Source organism: Carassius auratus, unplaced genomic scaffold (genome assembly GCF_003368295.1).
Source record: "Carassius auratus strain Wakin unplaced genomic scaffold, ASM336829v1 scaf_tig00001250, whole genome shotgun sequence".
NCBI lineage: Eukaryota > Metazoa > Chordata > Actinopteri > Cypriniformes > Cyprinidae > Carassius > Carassius auratus.
This window is the reverse complement of record NW_020523346.1, coordinates 19,513-41,268: the sequence shown is the minus strand read 5'-3', so window position 1 is coordinate 41,268 and position 21,756 is coordinate 19,513. Positions and strand designations below refer to the sequence as shown.

Genomic DNA, 21,756 nt, shown 5'->3' with positions numbered 1-21,756 from the left:
GCAAACCTGTTATAATGTAGATGAGATACACAATGGCATGGTAAAAGTACATTTACAAATAAATCAGCATACTGAATAAGGATGAGCATTTGATTGATTAGATCTGAAATTACCTGAGATGTGAATGCTGAACTCTGATTTCTCGGTTTTCTAAGATGGGAAGGGTGGTATAAAGTAAGGCAGGGAAAGAGGGTTGCAGGAAACGGTCATCTCTAGAGACGTTTAGATTAGAGGTAGGACAAAGCGTTGGGTTACAGTTTCCTGAGAGCCTTTTCTCTTTGTGTGCTTAGATGTTTGATTTTATAGGGCCAGTCTGAACTGCTAATGGCTGTTCTACAAAAACACTATTAGATAATTATCTGGAGTGTAGCCTATCACAGAAATATGCATTGTATTTTTAATTATCTGAGATGGAAGATGAAAACTCAAAAAAAAAAAAAAAAAGTGTAGTAGTTCACAAGATTATTGAAAGTCCAATTAGGTTGGTAAGTAATACAGATTTTTCTTTTTTAAAGTCCTACAACTGATAAGTTAACTGACAGTACCTCTAAAAGGTACCCCGCTCCACCTGTCACATGATTCATTTGTTCTCCGTAACGGTTTTATGCCCCAGGTGCTCTCATGAAACCCCTCAGCACATTGAAAGCATTTGAGGCAGTGTGTTTTTCCTAGCCGCTTCTTTTATTAGTCAAAGATAGCGAGCGAGATTGTTCAGATTTAAGACTAACACGGTGATTAGCACAGCTATTGGGAGGATCTGTGGATAAAACCTCCAGCTGAAGCTACTGGAGATAACTATCCCAGCACTGCACTGGTGCTGTGTTTCAGAAGAATAACACTATAAATCATTCAAGATAGATACACCCAATAAAACTGAGGGTCACGGATATTCTGTATGTCGGCTGTTTATGTGAAAGTTCACTTGATTGCTATTTAATATCCGAGGGGACCCTTGTTTCGGCACATTCCAGGCTGGGTCAGTCAAACTCCATGTGTGGATTTAAGTCAGTGGGGAGAGTGCAGGGATTTGGGACTGCGCCTGTGTTTGGACTGATAAGGGGGGTGTTAGGCGTGATGTGTGTCTGTGTCATATCTCTACTGAAACTTACAAGTTTCTGCTGAGAAAGATACTCCACTGCAATGTTGAAAACAATTAGCTTATAGTTACAATATGCATTTTTTTTAAACAAGCAAACATGAAAATTATCACAATGACATTATTGTACAAACTTTATAGTATGTATTTAAAAAATATATTTTTTCAATATTTTATATAAATACATATTATAAAGTCTACAGTTGGAGACCTTTGCATTGTAGATTGTGTTTGGGTGGCCTGAGTTCGAACCCGGTTTGGGTCATTCGCTGGTCTCACCCCTTCCTTCTCCCCATCATTTCCTGTAACTGTCCAATCAAAAAGGCAAAGTCCCCAAAATTAAAATAAATAAATAAACTGATGGTCATGTTGAGACAACTAATTGCTAGCTCAATAGAACATACGGTTGTATATCTGTATCTACACATTCAAATGCAAGACAAACAATGCAAATCCAGGCTGTATATAAAGTTAGCTTTCTCTTTGGATTTTACAGTGGACATCAAGGGGTGACCCCGGACAGCTCCAAAAAACAGAAGTAAACAAAAACAAAAAAATCAAGAATGAAAATATATTGGCATCCAGCAAATGTTTGGTTAGCCACATTCTTCCAAATATCTTCTTTTACACAGGTTTAAAACAAAATCAGTGTGAGTAAATTCAATTTTATTTTTTTTAGATGAACTGTTGTATCAAATGTGCAATTTATTACTAACTATGCTTGTAGATTATATAAAATTAATGAAATAAAAAGATTCTTAACACATTTAAGTACACTTTTAATAAGTGCAATTTATAATTATGTCAAATTAAAAGCAATTACTTAAATTACATTTTGTTTTATCTTTTATCATGCTTTTGAAGAAGAGCTCCTTTTTTAATGTCTTCACTAGCTGCAGTGTCATTCAATATTACATTTAAAGTGAATATATTTTATATACAACTTCATCATTTACAAATACAATGACATTCAAGTTTTAATTGAAACAACACCAAAGTGTATTTTAGTTTACCATAAATGTGTACATTCAGTGTAAAGTGCCTTTCAATGAAATTACACAAACATTTACTAAAATAACTACTTCAATGGGTCAAAAGATTGGTTACTATTTCTGTGCTCTTTTTAAAAGTATTAAACTACTAATTATACTTGTTTTTTCATAAAGGATGTGTTGTCTGTATATGTATATGTATGCATTTGTATGTCCAATAGTATGCTAAATTATTATCTTAACATGGATGGAAAAGCTAAATGGATAATTTTGGTTCTATGGGTGAATTTTGGTAGTTTCATACTCAGAGCAGTCAGTAATTTAGCCCACAAAACACACAGTGGTCAGCAAAAACCACATTTATCTTTTTTCAAAGTGAACCCATATTTAAAGACATTCACTTTTTAGCTTGCATAGCTTGTTTGTGGTTTTTGAAGACAATATTGCATAACCCATGCACATTGGTGTCAAATGCTTGATACATTTGCACAGAAAAAATAAAAAACCTTAAACAAAGCCATTTTTGGGTCACAACTCACCACCAATAAAGCACAGTTCAGGAATTAACCCTCACATCCAAATATGCAGTTTGCATGTCTCTGTGTAGATGACTGACCCTCACAGATCTCTATCCAATCTCTGTGCATTGCTGGTGATGTTAATGTTGGGGTGTAATGGGGAGACTGCATTGATTGTAGAGCCGTTCCCAGGGTCCGTCTCTCCAGGGAGAGATCTGGATTGTAGTGTGCATCTCTCCACCATCATTACAGCCAATGAGACGCACAATAGGTCAGGGAGATGAGATAACATTGTCTGCTGGGGAGCCGCAGGTGGGAAGCTCAACAGGGCATTATTAGGTATCCTGGTCTCAGGGTATAACATTGCTCTTAGCCTCAGGGGATCTGCCCCACCATCTGCCATCACACACTCTCTCTCTCTCTCTCTCTCTCTCCCTCGCTCCTCGGACATGCTCATGTACATGCTCTTTACAGCACGATTCACATCTGCAATCAATGTTCCTCTGGTCGCTTTGAGTGAAAAGTATGATACATTTACACTTGCTTCTTCTGTCATCAAGCTGTACACACAAAAAGTTCAATAAGACTGTTCATGCCCTGTTTCCAAGAACCTCTGGTTCTCTAGATCCTCTCCCTAGTCTGTCTCTTATGATTTTTGTTCCTTGAAACAAATGCTGTCTGTCAAATAATAAAGGAACAGCAACAGCATCAGAACAGTAGATAACAAAGAAAGCTGTAAGTGATATGACCACACAAAGCCTCTCGTCGCAGTTTGACCTGTTTCCGCTCTTTGTTGGGTCTATTGAATGTAAAACAGTTGGAAAACATAAAGTGATTGTTTCTGTCCTCAAGTTACCCCCGGTTGAGTTTCAGAAACAGTGAAAATTAAATCTTACAGGCATTTTAGACACCCTGGAACTTGAGAGATTTATAGAAACTAACAACAACTTCACTCCAATTGCACCATGTTGTTAAGAAAAAAAAAAGTCTTCTCTTTACTTTAATTGTAAATGTTCAGTACACACCAGGCAGCACTGAGCTCTGTTTGGAAATCCATTAGTAGTTAAGGGAAACGGAAGTGCTCTTGTAAGTGAGAGAACAGTATAGAAGAATGCAAACAAAAGTATGTGAGGAAGTGTGGAGGAAGAAGCTTTCGGTACCAAAATTTACATTCAAATGGCTAACAGGACGAAGACCAGAGAGCACCTGCGAACATCATAGCAACATGCTATTTCTGTCAGTCTCATCTCATTTATTTATAATAATGATCAAAATAATAATAATAAAAAGAAGAAGAATTGGTTGATAAAACAAAATTAATAAAAATTATATTTTCTAGATATTGCTTCAATTATTTATTTTATATTTTAGTACAAAGACTAATGCAAGCTAATCACTAAATTTAGCATACAACATATTGTCTTTACAATATCACACTTAAGGGTTTTTATTTATTTTTTTCCTCTAGTAAGTGTAAACATTTAACAATGTTCACAACAATGTTTTTGGACCACAAAAGCATTCTTAAATTTCTAGCAATAGCCAACAATACATTGTATGGGTCAAAATTATAGATTTTTCTTTTATGCCAAAAATCATTAAGATATTTAGTAAAGATCATGTTCCATGAAGATATTTAGTAAATGTCCAAACGTAAATATATTTTGATTCGTAATATTTGTTGTAAAGAACTTAATTTGGACAACTTTAATGGCGATTTTTTTCTTTTCATCTGCGCCCTCAGATTACAAATTTTCTAATAGTTGCATATCAGCCAAATATTGTCTTATCCTAACAAACCATAAATCTTATTTATTCAGTATATATCTGGATTTCAAAAAATTTACCATTATGGCTTTGTGGTTTTGTGGTCCAGGGTCACATATGCTCATCAATGCTGCATTTATGTGATGAATAATACAGTAAAAGCAGTAATATTATGAATGTACATTTTAAATGTATTTGCTGTCACTTTTCAGCAATTTATTGCACCCTGAATGAAAGTCAATTCAGTTATTGTATATTTGTACATAGCTTCCTTTGTATTTTTGGAAGGTGGTCCCTCGCAAAGGGCTTTTTCATATTCGGGGGTCCCTGGCTTCAAGCAGTAAGATCTTGCTATGCTTAAGATGAAGAATAATGGTAGTTTTCATCTCCAGGTTTGGTGTATGGATCAGATTATCCTGGGTGTCACTCAGTATAATATGTGGCGCATCCTGCACAAATGGTTTTTTTCAGGTAGAACGGCTGGTCAGATCGTGAATCTGTCAGCGTCTGCTTTGTGCACCTCCAGTCCTGGCCATCCTTTGATCTGAGGCCAAGGTGTCAAATCAGAGATGATTCCTCTAACACACGTGTGGACCATCACTCCAGATGTGACACACAGCAGAACATCAGGGATATTGAATTAAGGCTTGCTGTCTGGCCCGCAGGCTTCAGAGCACGAGGGTCATTATCTGCATGTGGACAATCACAACATAATCGCTCAAAAGAAATCCAAAAACCACCGTGGGACCTTCACAGCTTCTTGGTCACATGGTGACTGTACTTTTAAAAGAGGCAAAACACTGTCTTCTCAGATGTCGTAATCTTGGTACCCTCTGAAGATCTCACATAACAGATGTAGGTGTTCCTACCTGTTTTGATTTTCAACAAGCCAAGCACATTTTTCTCGTTCTCAGTGAATTGTCCGTGTTTGATAAACATCCGGGAACTGCAGACTTGCTGTCTACAAGACCAAAAATTGTGCAACAGACTGGTAGTATGATTTGGGTTGCGTCTGGGAAAATACTCAAAAATTATTAAAGCAACTCACCTCGTGCTCTCACACATGGTATATTCGTCAGTAACATACACCTCAGGCCTGATCTGTGACCTCTGAACCCTGGCTAACATGCTTAGAATTGCTAATTATCAACATATCTCGCATTTGAACCATGTCGCCATATATCCTGAGACTGTTCTCGGCTTCTTTCCATTCATTAATCTTGCAAACATGTCTAATGGTGGGGCGTTTGGAGTGCCTGGTTGTCTTGTTTTGAACGGGTGAAATGGACAAGCGTCTAGAGCATCTTGGCCAGATTTGTTGCAGGACGGTGGATGCAGTAGATGCGCTTGTGCACGTCTAAGAGGCTAATGATTTTTGCAGATGACCCCACTCTGACCCTAAACACAGCCCTATGCCCCAGAAGACCTCCAATATCATGATTTACGCTTGTCTGGTAAACAAAACGTCTCAACACGGGCTAAAGCAGCACGGCACATTAGCACAGGAATGCTAGTCTGACACTGTACAGACTACATTATAGTCATAGACCAGTTATCAATTATATAAAGAACTATTTACCCATTGTTCTTTTTCATAATCTAATCATAAAATAGAAAATAAGGTAACACTTTATAATAGGGACCAATTCTCACTATTAACTAGTTTTGTTATTAGCCATCCCTATTATTTACATATTGGCTTTTTACTTATAAAGCACATATTCTATACCTACACTTAACAGCTATCTTACTATTAATGAACATCACATTATGAGTTTATTGAGGCAAAAGTTGCAGTTAATGGTTTGTCAATGGTGAGAATTTGACCTTTTAAATAAAATGTGACCAAAAAGGACAAACTGTAATATTCAGTTTTTTTTCCATAAATTTTGATTGAATGAGCCAAGTTTGTCACTACTATAAAATAGTGACTAAACACATTGCATGTTATTAATATCATCTTATAATTAATAATATATAATAATATACAACAAATGTATGCTGCTTGGCAATCATAAGAAAGGTTGAACTGTATTACTTGTTAGAATAATTGTTCAGTCTGATTTTAAGTATTTGCAGACAGTTCTGTTTATAATAATTGCGCCAGATTATCCAAGATGTTAATAATTTTACATAAAAGGAAATGATAACTGAATTTACACAAATAGACCTTTGAACTAGTGCATTTGTGTAAATTGTCATATTATTTTGACTGTTGTGTGAAACAGCTTCTTCAGGATGATACTAAAAAAAACAACAAGCAATTTTTATGATCCCTCTTATTTTGGTAAAATAATTAGCGTCTTGCTTATTCTGCAAGAGGTATGTAAACTTGCAAGCAGAACTGTGTTTAACATTGTGTCTTTTGTGCATTCACATCAGCAAACACTGATTTTTGGTCACTTTACCGGTGATAAAATCATTATAACTCACAGCCAGTCATAGCCTATCGCTTCATTATTATATAAAAGATTGCATTTTAATTAAAGTATCTATTGTGTTTTTATTCTATTTTTTTAAAGGAAAATACCATGTTCTTCTCATATTCATATATCTATGCTGAGTTAGTGTAAATGTACATTTTTAATTTGAAAAGTCGAGCTGTCAGGTTTGCGAGGCCTAATTTTATCAAAGCGCTTGAAACAGAGGACAGGGTGACACTACGGCTGTCTCAACGGGTGTAAAATGTCACAAACACAGCGTTATGTGCCACACATTGTGGCTGAGAGTACTTAAAAAAACTATGCAAATTTTCAAGATTTATGTTAGAGTTGAGTTAAAGTATTGCCACTCTCTGTGCTACAGTTTCCTGCATTATGCAACAGCTGAAATAAGTAATTCATGAAGTAGAAATGTAATTACTGAAAAATAAATCCCATTTAATAATAATAATAATAATCTATCTGAATTTAAAACACTGTAATGGATGTTAAATGATGAAACTGTGTCATTCTTCATGTCCTCTGCATCATCTTTTCCCTTATTTCAGTGAAAGCAGCTCATGCTTTTCCACAGTTCCTGCCGTTTACTGTCCTGGTGATCTACCATCTGTAAATGTCATTCATACAGCAGTGCTGCCGGAAAACAGGTTGCATGCGTCTTTGGTCATTGAAAATAAATAGTTTGAAAGGAAAGGCAGAAAAAATAGAACCCGGGGCCCACAAACCTCTGGTCCCTGTTTCTGCAGGAGCCCTGCTGGGCACCATAAGGCCTCTGTTTTACTTGCTGCCATTTCATTCTCTGAGATGAGGCCATTAAAAGCTGAGCAAACAGAGAGCAGCCCCCATGTACTAACAACTCAAGAGACGGATTGTCAAATGGGCAGAATTATGAGCAGGATATGAATGATGGTAATTATGGTAAGTGCTGTATTAGTGTTTAGTGTAACTTGACAGAATGGGTCTGGGTTTCTGTGAGGAGGACAGCAGAAAGCTTTCCTTTCTGATCCTAATGATCCCACACAGTCTAATCTGGGCCTGTCAAGGGCAGACCGGAGGGCAGGAGACATGCCTCTTGTTGATGGGCCGTTCAGTGCAGGACTCTGTACTGTTTTACCTTTTGGGAACTGACACAAATGTTGTCTTCCTGTCTTACAAAGGCATTTGCAAACATTCCCATGCAGCACTAACAGAGAGTGTCACAGTTTTTCAGTTCTTCTCCTCATTTCTCATCTCCTTGCATCTCTTTTCTATTTTCTCTTCTCTTCCCTACACTTTATTGTCCTGTCTCACCTCGTCTCCTCATATATTCTAATTTCTTCATTTTTTTCTTTTTGTTTCCTGTCATCTCTTTTCATGTCTCATCACTTCTTTTATTATTTGGATTTGTCTGTTGTTTCACACTTTTTTCTTAATCTCATCCCATTTTTATTTATTTTTTGCAGCATCTCTTTTTGTCTCCATTTCTTTACTTCTATCAATGCTTTGTTTAATCTCTTCTTGTTTCTGATTTATTCTCTTCTCTTCATTTTTTCTAATTTCTAGGGTTCTCTTTCTTCTTTTCACGTTTTGTCTTCTCTTCATCTCTTCATGTCTCTTTCACTCTTCTTTTATCATTTTGTTTAACTGGAGCAGTCTTGCCTCTTATTTGTTATTGTTTCTGATTAATGTTTCATTAGTTTGTTTCTCATCCCATCTATTTTTATCTTCTCTTATCATTTAATCTCATCTCTTCTTTCGTGTCCTGTCTTATCTCATCACTGGAATATTTTTTATTATTTCATCTCATCACTGGTCTCTGTTTGCTTCTTCTCTTTTATAATTTTATTTAATTTTCGTATTTATTTGCATCATTTACTCATATTTCACCCCTTCATGTTTCTTCTCATCTTCTTTTCTAATCTCATCCCATCTCTTCATATTATTTGGTCTTGTTTTGTCTCCTTTCTTGGTCTCTTCTTTTCTGGGGGATTTGCTGGTTCAATAGTAAAGACAGCATGTTTCCTAAAAGGGTCTGTAAGTCTTACCAGACCATGAAGGAGTTTGTTTAGCTGAGATTTAGAGGCTCAAATCCTGTGAGTCAACAAGCGAATGAGCTGGAAAGGTCCTCCTGGGTCTCTGTCTCCCCCTCACAGTTTTCCCTTGAAACAGAAGGGACCATTGAGGGGCATTACATCATGACAAGGGAACATTTGCCAACCTTGTGCATTATTCCTTGAGTGCAAATACGTGTGCTGGATTTATAGCTGTTCCCAGAAGAATATCACAAAACATATCTGAACCTACAAATCCGATTATTATTTCCCAACTTACACTTCAGTAAACACTAAATAACCATCTCCAAATGTTGAACTGTTCCTGCCAAACTACAGAGTAATATTAGTACTCTATTAGTGCTCTTGGCTTGCAGTTCAAGCGTTGCTTTATCTGTCAAAGTTTCCTTATCATTGTCTCGCACAATGGCGTTATTGTTCATTTCTTGAGCTGACCTCGATGCAGACGGCCTAACGGAGTCTGACTGTGAAAAACCCGCAGCAGTATTTCCTGACATGCTTCACGAATCCAGGACTTTGGTCCAAGCAGATAAGGAAGACAGCAACCAAATATGAAAGCTTACAACTTTATTATCATTTCAGTACCTAAAGATCATACACTTGTGCAATAAAGCGGTTAATGATAAAGAAATGTTAACTGTGCCACAGCATCTCACCTCCTCGAGAACAAAGGCGTTCATTTCCTTTCATGGGTCCTGAGCAGGCCATGGTAGGTCTTTATTAGTGGAGCCAGGGCTGTTTATGGCTCCTCATAAAAGAATGGAAATTAAAGAGGATATGTGATAGGTTTTACACTGTGTATATCTCCTGCTGTTTTATACTGTTTCAGTGACTGTAGTTTATTTTTTAACAGACCAATATAGATTTTTATGTCTTCACCATATATTCCCAGAGGATATTTTTTGTTCAGGTGTTACAGCTGTATTGACTTTGTCTCAGTCATTTCTCTTGACATTCTTATTCTTAAAATTAAGAAAAATGTAAATAGAAACAAATGAGGCAATTAAGTTAAATAAAAGTCAATAAACAAAATAAAATAGTGATTGATCTCTGCGAAAAATGTTGGAAATTTTGGCAAATCTGAGCAGTTTGATTGAGACATCCATCTCCCCAGGAGACCCATGAGATACTTACTTTTTGTGAAAAGCAGTAAACCTCAGCGAAAGTCTTCATTTACTCTCATTAACGTGTAGCATAAACAGTTATACCGTAAGAAGATCTGATTTGTATATCTGAGATGTATGGACTGTCTTTGAATAAGCTCTTTTGCATATATTTGTTTTCATTTTATCATAATTTACTCACCTGATATTGCTCCAAATCTATATGAATTTCTCTATTATATGGAAAAAAATATGTCAATGGGGTTCAACATTGTTTTAGTTCCAACTTCATTAAATCCACAATAATAAAGTGATGCAAGTTAATAAAGTCATACTACGCTCTCAGAAAAAAGCTACATAAGCTGTCACAAAGATACACCTTTGTACCTTATTTACCTATAAAGAGTGCACTTTAGCACCTTAAATGTTTTATTTGTACCTAAATGGTACATGTCAGCACATCTTGAATAGGTACAGCCTTTTGTGCCTTTTGTTTCAGGAATGATGTTTGAAACATAGACTAAATGATGACAGAATTTTCATTTTGGTTGAACTGTCCCTTTAAATATCGTCAAATCACAATATCACAAATAGTTTAAACAGAAGTCCTGACAGCTCTTCAGTGGTCTGAACATGTGAACAGTTACTTCTTTATGCTTGTGAGACGGTTCCTGAGGGCTTAGGTCCTCATCAAAGGGTGTGTATTTGATCAGAGCTGTGGTCATAAGACTCACCACAGCGTCTGCAGCTGAAGGAATGCATTTCTGCAGGGGGTCTCCCCTGGGATGCCTATCATCTGTGATGGGCAGGCATGCCACATGCGCTGCTCGCGGACAAACAAACACACACAAGCCCTTCACTCCTCTCCCCCGTGACTTGTGAGGAGTCAAGAGTGTGTGACCTGGTCTGGGTCAGGGGTGGTTCCTACATAAACAGTAGCTGAGGACTTAGTCAATAGGAAAGGCACATCTCTCTTTAATATCTCAATGATTTCCCCAAGACAGCACTGAGATTAGAGATTAGATGGAGGTTTTTTGTTTAACAAAAAGACAAATCTGACATAATTTACTCACTCTCATGTTGTTCCAAACCTGTATGATGTTTTGTCCTCCGTGTAGCGCTAAAGCAGATATTTAGTGAATATCTAATTGTGTGAATTCAGTACACTGACAGTTACTAATGCTTAATAAAACACACAAAAGTGTGAATCAAAAGACATTTGTGAATCATTCGTTTTGAAGCAGTGATTCAGAGACTGGCAAAGTCACACACTTATAGTAAATGGGGCTTTGTTATGTTGTAACTGTTTTGAAATGACTTTAATTTCAGTGGTTTGTTGCTTGGGCTTGAGGATGAATCCATGAACTAATGTCTGTATGGTTTTTACCTGATCTCAGATCAGTTTTAGAAATGTGTAGATATTTTTAATGACAAATTAGTATAATATAAATGAGGAGTTATTAGTCTGTTGTTGACATATTTGGCCAAGCCATTCATAAAACAAACAAAACAAGTCCTACAATTCAACAAAAAAAAACAATTATACAGACATTTAATGGTAGCATATTGGAGGATTTGTTAATTGCATTTAATAGACTACACATTTCAATCAAATAAAAACATATATGTATAATATAAAATCTATTTAATTGCACCATTCTGACTAGATTTGAAACAGTGAATCGTTTAGTGAAGCACTTGTTTCAGCTCATTCAAATTTTCAAAAAGCTTTGTTTCTCTCATCATGACAACAAAGTGTGGCCTGCTGATTATTTTTGTGCTCTGATAAATTTTTGTGAAAATGGCTTAATGCGCAAACAATTTTAACAGTAAGATTGCAGTTCTGTCCTGTGAGCCATGCAGTGCTCCATACTCCAGTCCAATAGGTGGCAGAAGTGTTCACCTGCTTTTTTCTTCTTTTTTTTTTCTTTTGATGGCATTTGGTAAGCCAACTTAAAACAACATTAGTTGTATCCAAAATTGTCTTCTATACAATTGTAATGCACTATTTGAGGGCATAGCCATTTGTAGTGATGTCCGAACCCATAGTGAACATTTTAAAGTGCACTCATTCATCCTCATAATGCACCACAATAACATAGTAGTAATTACTATAGTGTTTTTGAACCATACTGTAGTAAAGTACTTGAATTCATTTGTTATGGAAATTCTGTAGTTGCTGTGGTAATATAACAACAATAGTAACTATAGGGTATATTATACTACAATACACAAATTCAAGTATATTACAGTATTTATTACATATTATCAGTATGCTGTAGCATTCATTAATAAAGTTTTCAAAATACTGTAATATATTCAGTATAATACACTTTACTATAGTTTGGTTCAAAAACACTATAGTATTTGCTATAAATTACTATGGTATTTTTTCATGTGGGCGTGTACAACCAATGTACTACAAAATACAAGCGCACTTTGAGAAAACCACTGATTGAATCCCCACCAAAATCTTGCCAAAAGATGGCATCTGTGGCATTTCTGCGTCACAGGGCGTCTGAATTTGCACCAAATTCTCTTTCTATTTCATTGACTCCAAGCAACTATATTAGTCAACTGTTATAATGAATGAGTGTATAAGAGCCATTTTTGGATACAGCATTTATTCTCCCGAGAAAGAGAAAAAAAGTAATCCAAAACAACATCATTTCTCTAGAGTAGTTACTTAAAAATCAGATATTTCAAAAAGAAGTCACTCAATTTACTCACTCAGTTTTTTTTTTTTTTTTTTTTTTTTTTTACCAAATTATTTGAGCCATGCTATCTGCATTCATTTTACAGGTCTGCAAATTTGACTTTTATGTCTCCTACTGATTTTTAAGAGAAACATCTGAGAAAAGTTGACTCTTAAATGAAACGTATCTGAAAAAACAATTAAGTCTCATAAGCTATAAAAGAGCAACCTCCAAGCAATCAAATTTAACTCTGTGTGCCCTTTTGTCTCTACAAGTCATGAGAAGTTAGAGGACTGTCATCTTCAAAGGATCCCCAGCCTTTGCCCCATAGTGAGACACAAACAGAGCTAAAGAGCAGGAGGCCAGTTGGCCAATCGGCCAATCAGAGCGCTTGATACATGTGTCGTACCCCTTTGCTCAGTTAGGCACATGTGATCCTGCTTTTGAGGGTACCAGACGAGGCAGGCGAGCTGCTGTGATGACTATGAACCGTTCGCTGTCTGTTAGGGACAGCTGACAGATTTTGCATAGTCATGTTCAGACAGCAGCTGGGGCTAGTAGAGCTAATATAGCCCCCATCTGGACCTAGTTACCCTATTGTAGTGATGCATCTGTCCATCTGTTGTACATGTATATCCGTGTGAGCGCATATTTTTGTGAATCTGTGCTTTTTGGGAAAAACAGATCCACATGAAGATGTGTTTTAAATCAGAATTTGAGTCATAACGTTGCTTTGTGGAAGATTATACTTATAAACAGCTTCATATGCTATTTATTATGGCTTGGGAGAAGAAAAAAAAGATAGTTGGAAAAATGTCCTGGTGGTATGTCCCATAGGGCAAAAAAATTATATAATCTGGCAAAAATATATTTTAAACAGTGAAGCTCAGTGAAATGTATTTATATATATAAATATGTAGAAAATGTATATATTTAGCTCATTAATTGTATATTTTGAAATATATTTGAAATTTTCTCACATTTTCTTCTTCTATTGTTCTTCTAGTTCAAGTCTACGTTCAAGTCATGAAAGCAGGTGGCTAAATTTCAGGTTGCAAAATTCAAGGCATGTAAGATGTGCCAGAGCCAGGGAACAGTTTCCATGTCTTTCTACCCATGAAATATTATAGGATTTTAGCATTCATATGGCTCATTCCAACACAGGTGGGATGATTCATGATGCTTTGACTGTCACAGAGAAAAGCACACAAGAGCAGCCTGTTGTGTGACCTCTGTCTGGCACAGGGTGGGAAAAAGCCTGTCAGAGCTCCATCAGGCTGCCCTCGCTGTCATGCTGTAGTCTGGTCCCATCTGCACCATATGGCACATATTCACAAGCCTCTGAGAGAGCAGAGACTCACTGCATCATTATGCAAATGAGATTATGAGATCAGTGGGGGCCTTGCATACAAGGCTGAAACTTCAGCCTCCTCTCATTATTATGCACACAGGACAGAGCAAACAAAGACAAGGCATAATGACACAGTGGAGAATGGAGGCCTTTTAAAAATGGAGACATGGTTGACGCATGTTTGGCTTTTTGTCTAGACTCTCATGGGAATGAGAGCTTTAAACCCTGAGACAGGACTGAGATGTAAACAACAAACTTGAGGTTTGAAGAAATCAGGCCTTGAGAATCATCTGGGAACATGCTTGAGTTGTTTAGTGCTCTGTGTAGCTCATGTGTCTGGTTGTGTCTCTCAAAGAAGCATTTTATGGGGTGTTTTGGGAAGGGGTAAAACTTATCTGTGACATATACTGGAATAACGTATAGCCTGATTGTTTATAAAAGAAAGACGAATTCATATGGGCCCCTTTTAGAGCTTATATTTATGGAACATAATATCGCTTCAGTGAAGACCAGGGTAGTTTGCTTTTTGTACAGTGGGAGTATTGGTAGCCTGATAATGCAGTTCACAGGAGTTTTCTCCCAAGCCCTGATGTTTGGTGATGTTTAACTCAATATTGTGTGAATTAAAGTGGAAAACTAGAATGTATTCGGCTGCCTTAACAATACAATTATGTTATGGAGATGAAGTGCATCATTTAAAGGTCAATGAAGACAGTTGAGTTGATGATTAAAAAAAAAAAATGTGCGCGTGTGTGCTCTTGTTTTTGTGACATATCACAACTCTGTCTAATGACATGGGTATGACACAGGTATTACAGAGAGAGGGTGACTTATGAGGACATAACCAATGTCCCCATTTTTTCAAAACGCTTATAAATCATACAGAATGAGTTTTTTTTTTTTTTTTTTTTTTTTTTTTTTTGAGAAAGTTAAAATGCACAAAGTTTCCTGTGAGGGTTAGGGTTAGAGGTAGGGTTGGTGTAGGGCCATAGAATATAGTACAGAATAAAAACCATTACACCCATGGTATGTCCCCACCTTTCACAAAAACAAATTAACAATGTTATAAAAATTACAATGGTCTAGTTTGACGCCATTAGCAACAGGGTTTTTCCTTTCACAGATTAGACTTTTCATGGATTCATTATTAATATAAGTGAATATTTGTCGCCCTCTCCTGGCCAACTGTAGACCTGCCTATCCCTAATGTTCTGTTAGGATTGACAATTTATTTGGCTAATGATTTCTAAAGTTTTACCAAGGAGGACGTTAATAACATTCAATTAACACTTTTACTAAGAGTAACAGTGATAATAATATATATTTTTATTTACCTTTATATTAGCTTTAAATATTAATATATTCCTGTGACTTATCTAAAATTATTATTTGATGTATAGAAAATTTAGAGAAGACATACATAATGTATAATAATTATATCTAAAATATATATATAATAATGTTGCTTTTGACTGGGGTGAATTTTTTCAATTCATGTTTTATAATTCAATTTGACCCCAGAAAAAGCTGGAGTGAGTGAATGAATGAATGAATTCAACATCTAAAGTGTGTTCACCAGTCATAGGGTCTTACCATGTAAAAATTCACTACACTTATTCATGGTTTATATTAAAGGTCTCTGAGACACAAACAGATACAGTGTGCTATCAAGTTTGTCATCAGTTTTCATAAGATTGGCACAAGTAATAAAGATCCAGAACATGAAGTCAGTAATGGTTTCACTTTGCAAAGCCCTGCACTGACAAAATCTGTAATATTGTGATCACGCTGTGTAATGATGCTAGACAGCATCTGAACATATGAAGGTTGATGGGGAGAAATACAGCATATATGTGATGTTGGTGACTCAAAACATTCCTCTTCTCCACAGATTTCCCCCTGTGGCTTAGTTTCTAAATAAAAATGTATGTATGGTAATTTTCAGCCCATGCTGATGTGTCCACAAGTGATTTTCTGCGATGAGAAAGTTTACAGTATGAGCCCGTGCTGCCAACACAAACACTGGATTCGGACTTCAGTCGGGACATACACAGGTCATGAAACATGCTACAGTTACCAAATTAAATTAACATGTATTATAAATAATGCTGTATGAAAAAGGGATATAGAGGACTTTTTCATTCTCACTTTATCAGACAGTACAACCTTCCCTCAAACCTCCACCATATTACCACACTGGACAGTTAATTTCACACTCCTTGACCCAGTGCATTCATGCATGTGTGAAATCAGAAATGCACTTTATGTAACGCCTTCAACTGGGTATCAACTATCTATCTATCTAGCATTCTGTCTAGCATTCTATCTATCTAACGTTCTATTGTTATGTAAATGTGAATATCTTTTCTCACAAGACTCATACACTTAATTTCAAGATTCCTACAAGCCTGAAGCAGACTTCACCAGATAGTGTTTGATTTCACAGCCCCAACATTATAAAGCGACACGATGTGTCACAATGCTTTGTTTGCGTGTTGTGCTTGATAGTTCGTATTAGCATTCTGTTTAGACCCCCACTCACTTCCAAGCCATTTGTTGTCACTGTGTGTCTGGGCTTGTGGTACCCGAGAGGCAACTCACAGCCTCATATGAGATGTAATCTAGCAGGACGGAGCCCCTGGCATGCATGAAGATGACAGCACACTGTGATCAGAATGCTGCTGTGTCCTTCCCTGCTATCTCAGGGGTGGAGGAGGGAATTTAGGGTGGGGTCCTCGGCCATGAAACCGCCTGGTCAACTGATGAGAATCCAGAGCCAGGGGCCATGTGTGTAAACACACGCACAAGGAACTATACAAACTATATACGATGACTGGCAGAGAATAGAGTGGGTAATTTTGGACATTCAGTCTCCAAAGGCCATAGTAAAAATAGCCTGCTTAGGAGAGCTGTCTGATTTGGTTACTTGCTTTAACTTGGTGCAAAGTTTGAGTGATATTGTGCACAAGGCCATGTTGTTAAGGCCTTGGTGGTATAGAAATTCAGAGTATTTTGCAGCAGTAAGCAGGGACATACATACGGCCCTGATGAGCTTTAGCGAGCCATTGTGACTAAATGCAGACAGGAAATTCCTGAGGGCTGGCAGATTTGATAGGCTATAAAGTCCAAACAGACACCCACATGGATAGTTTTTAAATCCCCAGGATCAGCAGCCAATCATTCACTGCTACAGAAAAAAAAAAAAAAAAAACATTGCAAATGTCACATGACACCTTTTGTTACTGCTGATGTCAACAATTCCTCTCAGCCAGCTCCTACAGGAGTCCCGGGCGGCTGAAATATGGCCATCAAAATCACATTATCTTTCCCCACACACTCCATTGGCTGAAAAACAAATCCTGTGATTCATTTCAAAAGTGATGTTTTGTGTTGCATAATGAGCGATGGATAGTTAACCACATCGTTATTTCCATATATGGTTTCCATTATACCTGCAGTCATGTTTATGCAACTGGTGTAGTACCTGAAATTCTGACCTAATGTTATTGCTGATTGCATGTCACAAGCTTCCCATGTGGCCTAAGGCAAAGTTATTTTATTGCATTGTATTTCTACGCTACAGTTTTTTCTATGAATGAGCCTGTCACACACAAAAGCCTATTTTGCCGCCTAAACCTTGCTAAGCTCACTCTCACGTGGTGTTGCCCTCTCTTTAAATGACCCCTCACTGCCAAAACACATCCAGCTGGAAGCTGATCAATAGACAGCCCTGATGACAAGATGGCATTACGGGTAAGGAAAACACTGTCTGCTAACATGCGAACAGAATCAGGTCAAGTTTGCTTATTGTGTTAAGTAACAGCTAAGTATTAGTGATGCTGAAATGTGCTTGAGCACATAAATGGAAAGTTGCTGGCGTGATTAAAGCAGTTTTGGGGTCTGGCATTGGTCTTTAATTTTAATAATTCAATATTTGATTTAAAATGCATAGCTTCTTCGTGGCGTGACACTTAACTCTTCTGCATAGCTCATCACTCTCTATCTCTCTGAAAGCTAAACTAATGATTCTTTAATTATTTTCCATGCGACTGCGCTTAAAGTAGTGGAGGCATTAAAACAGGCTCAGTTTCGATCTAAAGAACACTCCATCACTACCTGTGAAACTCCAGAAATCAGCTTGCTTTCCTTTCCAATGTCATTGAGAGGCTTTTAAACAAGCAGTGATTTTTGGTAAGGCTCCAAATCTGCACTCTTCTAGTTCACAGATATTTGATTCTGCTTGCAATATATGTTCGTATATGCTGCATGAAATCTCACGCGTATCTCTGCAAGCAGTAACCGGAGTCTGACGCCTAGCAGGGATGAGCATAGGAAGCGTGTCGAGTTTTGCATTTCCCCTCGGTTCCCCAAACAGTCCTCACTCTGTGGCACCAAGCATTATGAAAGTGACTCATAATCCAGATAACAGCGCATGCGGCACAGCATAGTAGCACACAAACATCTGAGATAAAACAGGTGCTGGCCTGTAGCTGAACTGATAATGTGGATGCAGGCGACGTCTCACCTATGCTCAAAGGAACGTCATCCTCTAATGTGCTTTCAGACATAGCTGAGTTCAATTTTCTATGTCTGTAATCAGTATTCAAAGTCAGCTAAGTATTTGTATATAACCATGTTATATCTAATCTGCTTTCATCAGCATAACATTAGAGAAGCAAATACTAAGTGCACATTGTTCTAACAAAGGAGGGTTTTAGGTTTAAAATAAATAACATTTTATTAATTTAATTTTCTTATTTGTTTTTATTTATGCTATGCCTTTATATATTTTACATTTCGCAAACTGGGATTTTCTGACTTCATTAGGCAATACATTTTTATGCCTAGCACGAAAAAAAAAAAGAAAGATGGGGTTTCATTCAGCAGTGACTAATGGGATCAGTTACGGACAATCCTGGCAAGCTACTGTATCTGCATGAAAAACTACTGCCTGCTTGATTATTAATGTCATAGCTTCAGGCTACAGAATATTGCTTTAACATCTTAATTTCTTTCTTAAACGGTGATAGCCGTGCAGTAAAACAATGGTCTATTAATTCATGATGAAGTCAGAGATGTGATTCCTGAATGGAAGCCTTTGGTAATTGGACAATTATAGCTCCTAAGCACCCTGGGTCGCCTGAACCATAAATACTCTACATTAGTGATAGATCAGTGCTGGGCTTATATATATCTGCTGATAGAGAGCATCTGGACATTATCAGCTTTGGCTGATACCCAGAATCTACCGACAGCCAAGTCAATGAATTTGATCTCTCTCTCTCTCTCTCTCTCTCTCTCTCTCTCTCTCTCTCTCTCTCTCTCTCTCTCTCTCTCTCTCTCTCTCTCTCTCTCTCTCTCTCTCTCTCTCTCTCTCTCTCTCTCTATATATATATATATATATATATATATATATATATATATATTTGTATTTGTGTATATATACATTATAATATTAGCCTCTACCTATCAGTTTTTGTCATAAACATCATCCTTTTGAGAAACTCTAAATGCACTCTCTCCTTTTCAGTGAAAGTGATAATGCTTGTTATGTTTTTAATGTTTTGTAACAGTTTGAGGCATCCTGTCCTGATGGTCTATGTCCAGGATGGAGTGTCATCCTGAAAGGAGAGACCCCAGCAGAAGCCAGCAAGTAAGTCTTCAGTCCCTTTCCAGCTAACAGGGAACTTTCTGGCAAGATTCTCTCAAAGTGAAACAAACACGTATCCAGTAATGCTAATAGAGTGTTTCTTGAGAGCCTAGTCTTTATTACTGCTTGATAGCCCTTCAAGCAGCGGTCTCATAGGTTTAGTATTGGCCATAAAAATTTGTTCATTATAGCGTATGTCTTTCTCTGTCCTAAAGGTTTGAGATCAATTTCATGTGTGACCGCGATGACAAAATAGCCTTCCATTTCAACCCACGCTTCACTGAGTCAGATATCATCTGCAACTCCTACATGGCCAACCACTGGGGACAGGAGGAGAGGTGCAGCAGCTTTCCCCTCGGGATAGAAGAGCCTTTTCAGGTGATATAGCAGAGCAAGCACATTTGTATTGACAAAGTATCATGAGCAGCAGGAATTATGTTTCACAATGAGTGAGGATGATTTAGTCAGCATCAACTCCTTGTCTCTCAACAGATTGAAATTTACTCTGACAATGATAACTTCCATGTTTACATTGACGAAACCAAGGTGATGCAGTATAAACACCGTGTGGAAGACCTGAAGACCGTCACGAAAGTACAAGTGGTCAATGACGTCAATATCTCCTCTTTAGAGATCGCCAAAAAACATTTATAAGTGGTGGGGCATAGGGCCAAACAGATGATTAGTTTGGAGTGAGCCTTGTGTTTGTATGGTGGGTTATTGTCTTCACATTTCTGTTTACACACCTTTCAATACTCATAATTATCCTCTTGGGTTAATTATCCTCTGTGTGATATTTGGCATTGACATGCCTTACCTAAACTTCATATTCATATGAATTTGTGAATAAATGGAAGGTTTGAAAAGAATCTGGGTGACTCAGAATTTGTGTTTTTCCACAAAATCAATGTCAAAAAATAGATGCGGAGATCCATCTGGGTCTGCTTGTGGTGAAACATCCTAAGAAATCAATACTAAAAATATGCTCACATATATATATATATATATATATATATATATATATATATATATATATATATATATATATATATATATATATATATATATATATACACATCAATAGTATTGTTCTACTGTGACATCACATGCATTCTCAAAGAACACAAAATATGTTTTACTTTGTCTTTGCACATAAGCATTTTACTGTAGCATGAAAGTTTAACAATCAGTCAAACTAGCATAAAACTCTTTTTCCAATATAAAACATACTTATGAATAAAACATAAGTATATGTGTAGAAAGTGTCCAAATTCAGCCTGGTCTCCTTGTTAATACGTAGTTATTACATAACTTAAAAAAAAAACTTTAAAAGATAGGTTTTCTCTCTGTGAAGGTGCGACACTCATTTCAAATGTCAATCAACTGAAACACATGTCGCAATCTGTGACGAATTAAGTGAGAACCAATGAGTGTTCGAAATCAGTGCCGTAAACCATGTCGTAACGTTTCTCGAGGGTGGCGCACTGGCACTATTAAATTCCAGGGGGGCAGGGTTTCATTGGCTAGTGGACCCCCACCTGCTGTTAGCATTCCATTGACTCCCATTCATTTTGGCGTAACTTTGACAGCGAATAACTTTACATCTGAGGCATTTAAAGACTCGTTTAAAGAAACACGAAAATGTATAAAAAGCCCCATTACCTTGTATCTTAGGTTGTGGCCCAGTAGAAGCAGTTTTTGTAAAAATAGGTTAATGATTGCGCCATAACCTGTGACTCTCTGTCACACAGTAGAGAAATGACTGTATGGACCAGAGGAGAAGCTCGCAGGCAATCTTTTACTGTCTATGAGGCAATCGGGGGACGTGGACGCATGAAGTCAAGGGAGAAGCCCATAGAGAGTCCATAGAAGCAACGGGACAAAATTGCTCAACAACGTCTGCAAGATTCAGTGTGATTCAGTTTTCTCTTGGCACAGCGATTAGAAGACTTACAATTGTCAGACAGGTTGCTCACGTGACATCTACGTCATCAAGCTCAGTTTGAGTCTGCGCAGTTCGTTTGACCCCCAGGAAGTGCGTGCTTCTAATTGACTTCACTTGTCTCCATTGAATCCAAGGGGGTCGCTGTG

The 21,756-nt window shown here is 37.2% G+C and overlaps 1 protein-coding gene across 1 annotated transcript; it reads left to right on the top strand.

The window, feature by feature from the left end:
• The first annotated feature begins 17,682 nt into the window (after window positions 1-17,682).
• On the top strand, window positions 17,683-20,320 carry LOC113069270 (grifin). The gene is made up of 4 exons (XM_026242302.1): window positions 17,683-17,768; window positions 19,589-19,668; window positions 19,881-20,043; window positions 20,158-20,320. Exons 1-4 carry the CDS (start codon window positions 17,757-17,759, stop codon window positions 20,317-20,319), a joined length of 417 nt encoding a protein of 138 aa, XP_026098087.1. The 5' UTR covers window positions 17,683-17,756; the 3' UTR covers window position 20,320.
• The last annotated feature ends 1,436 nt before the right edge of the window (window positions 20,321-21,756 follow it).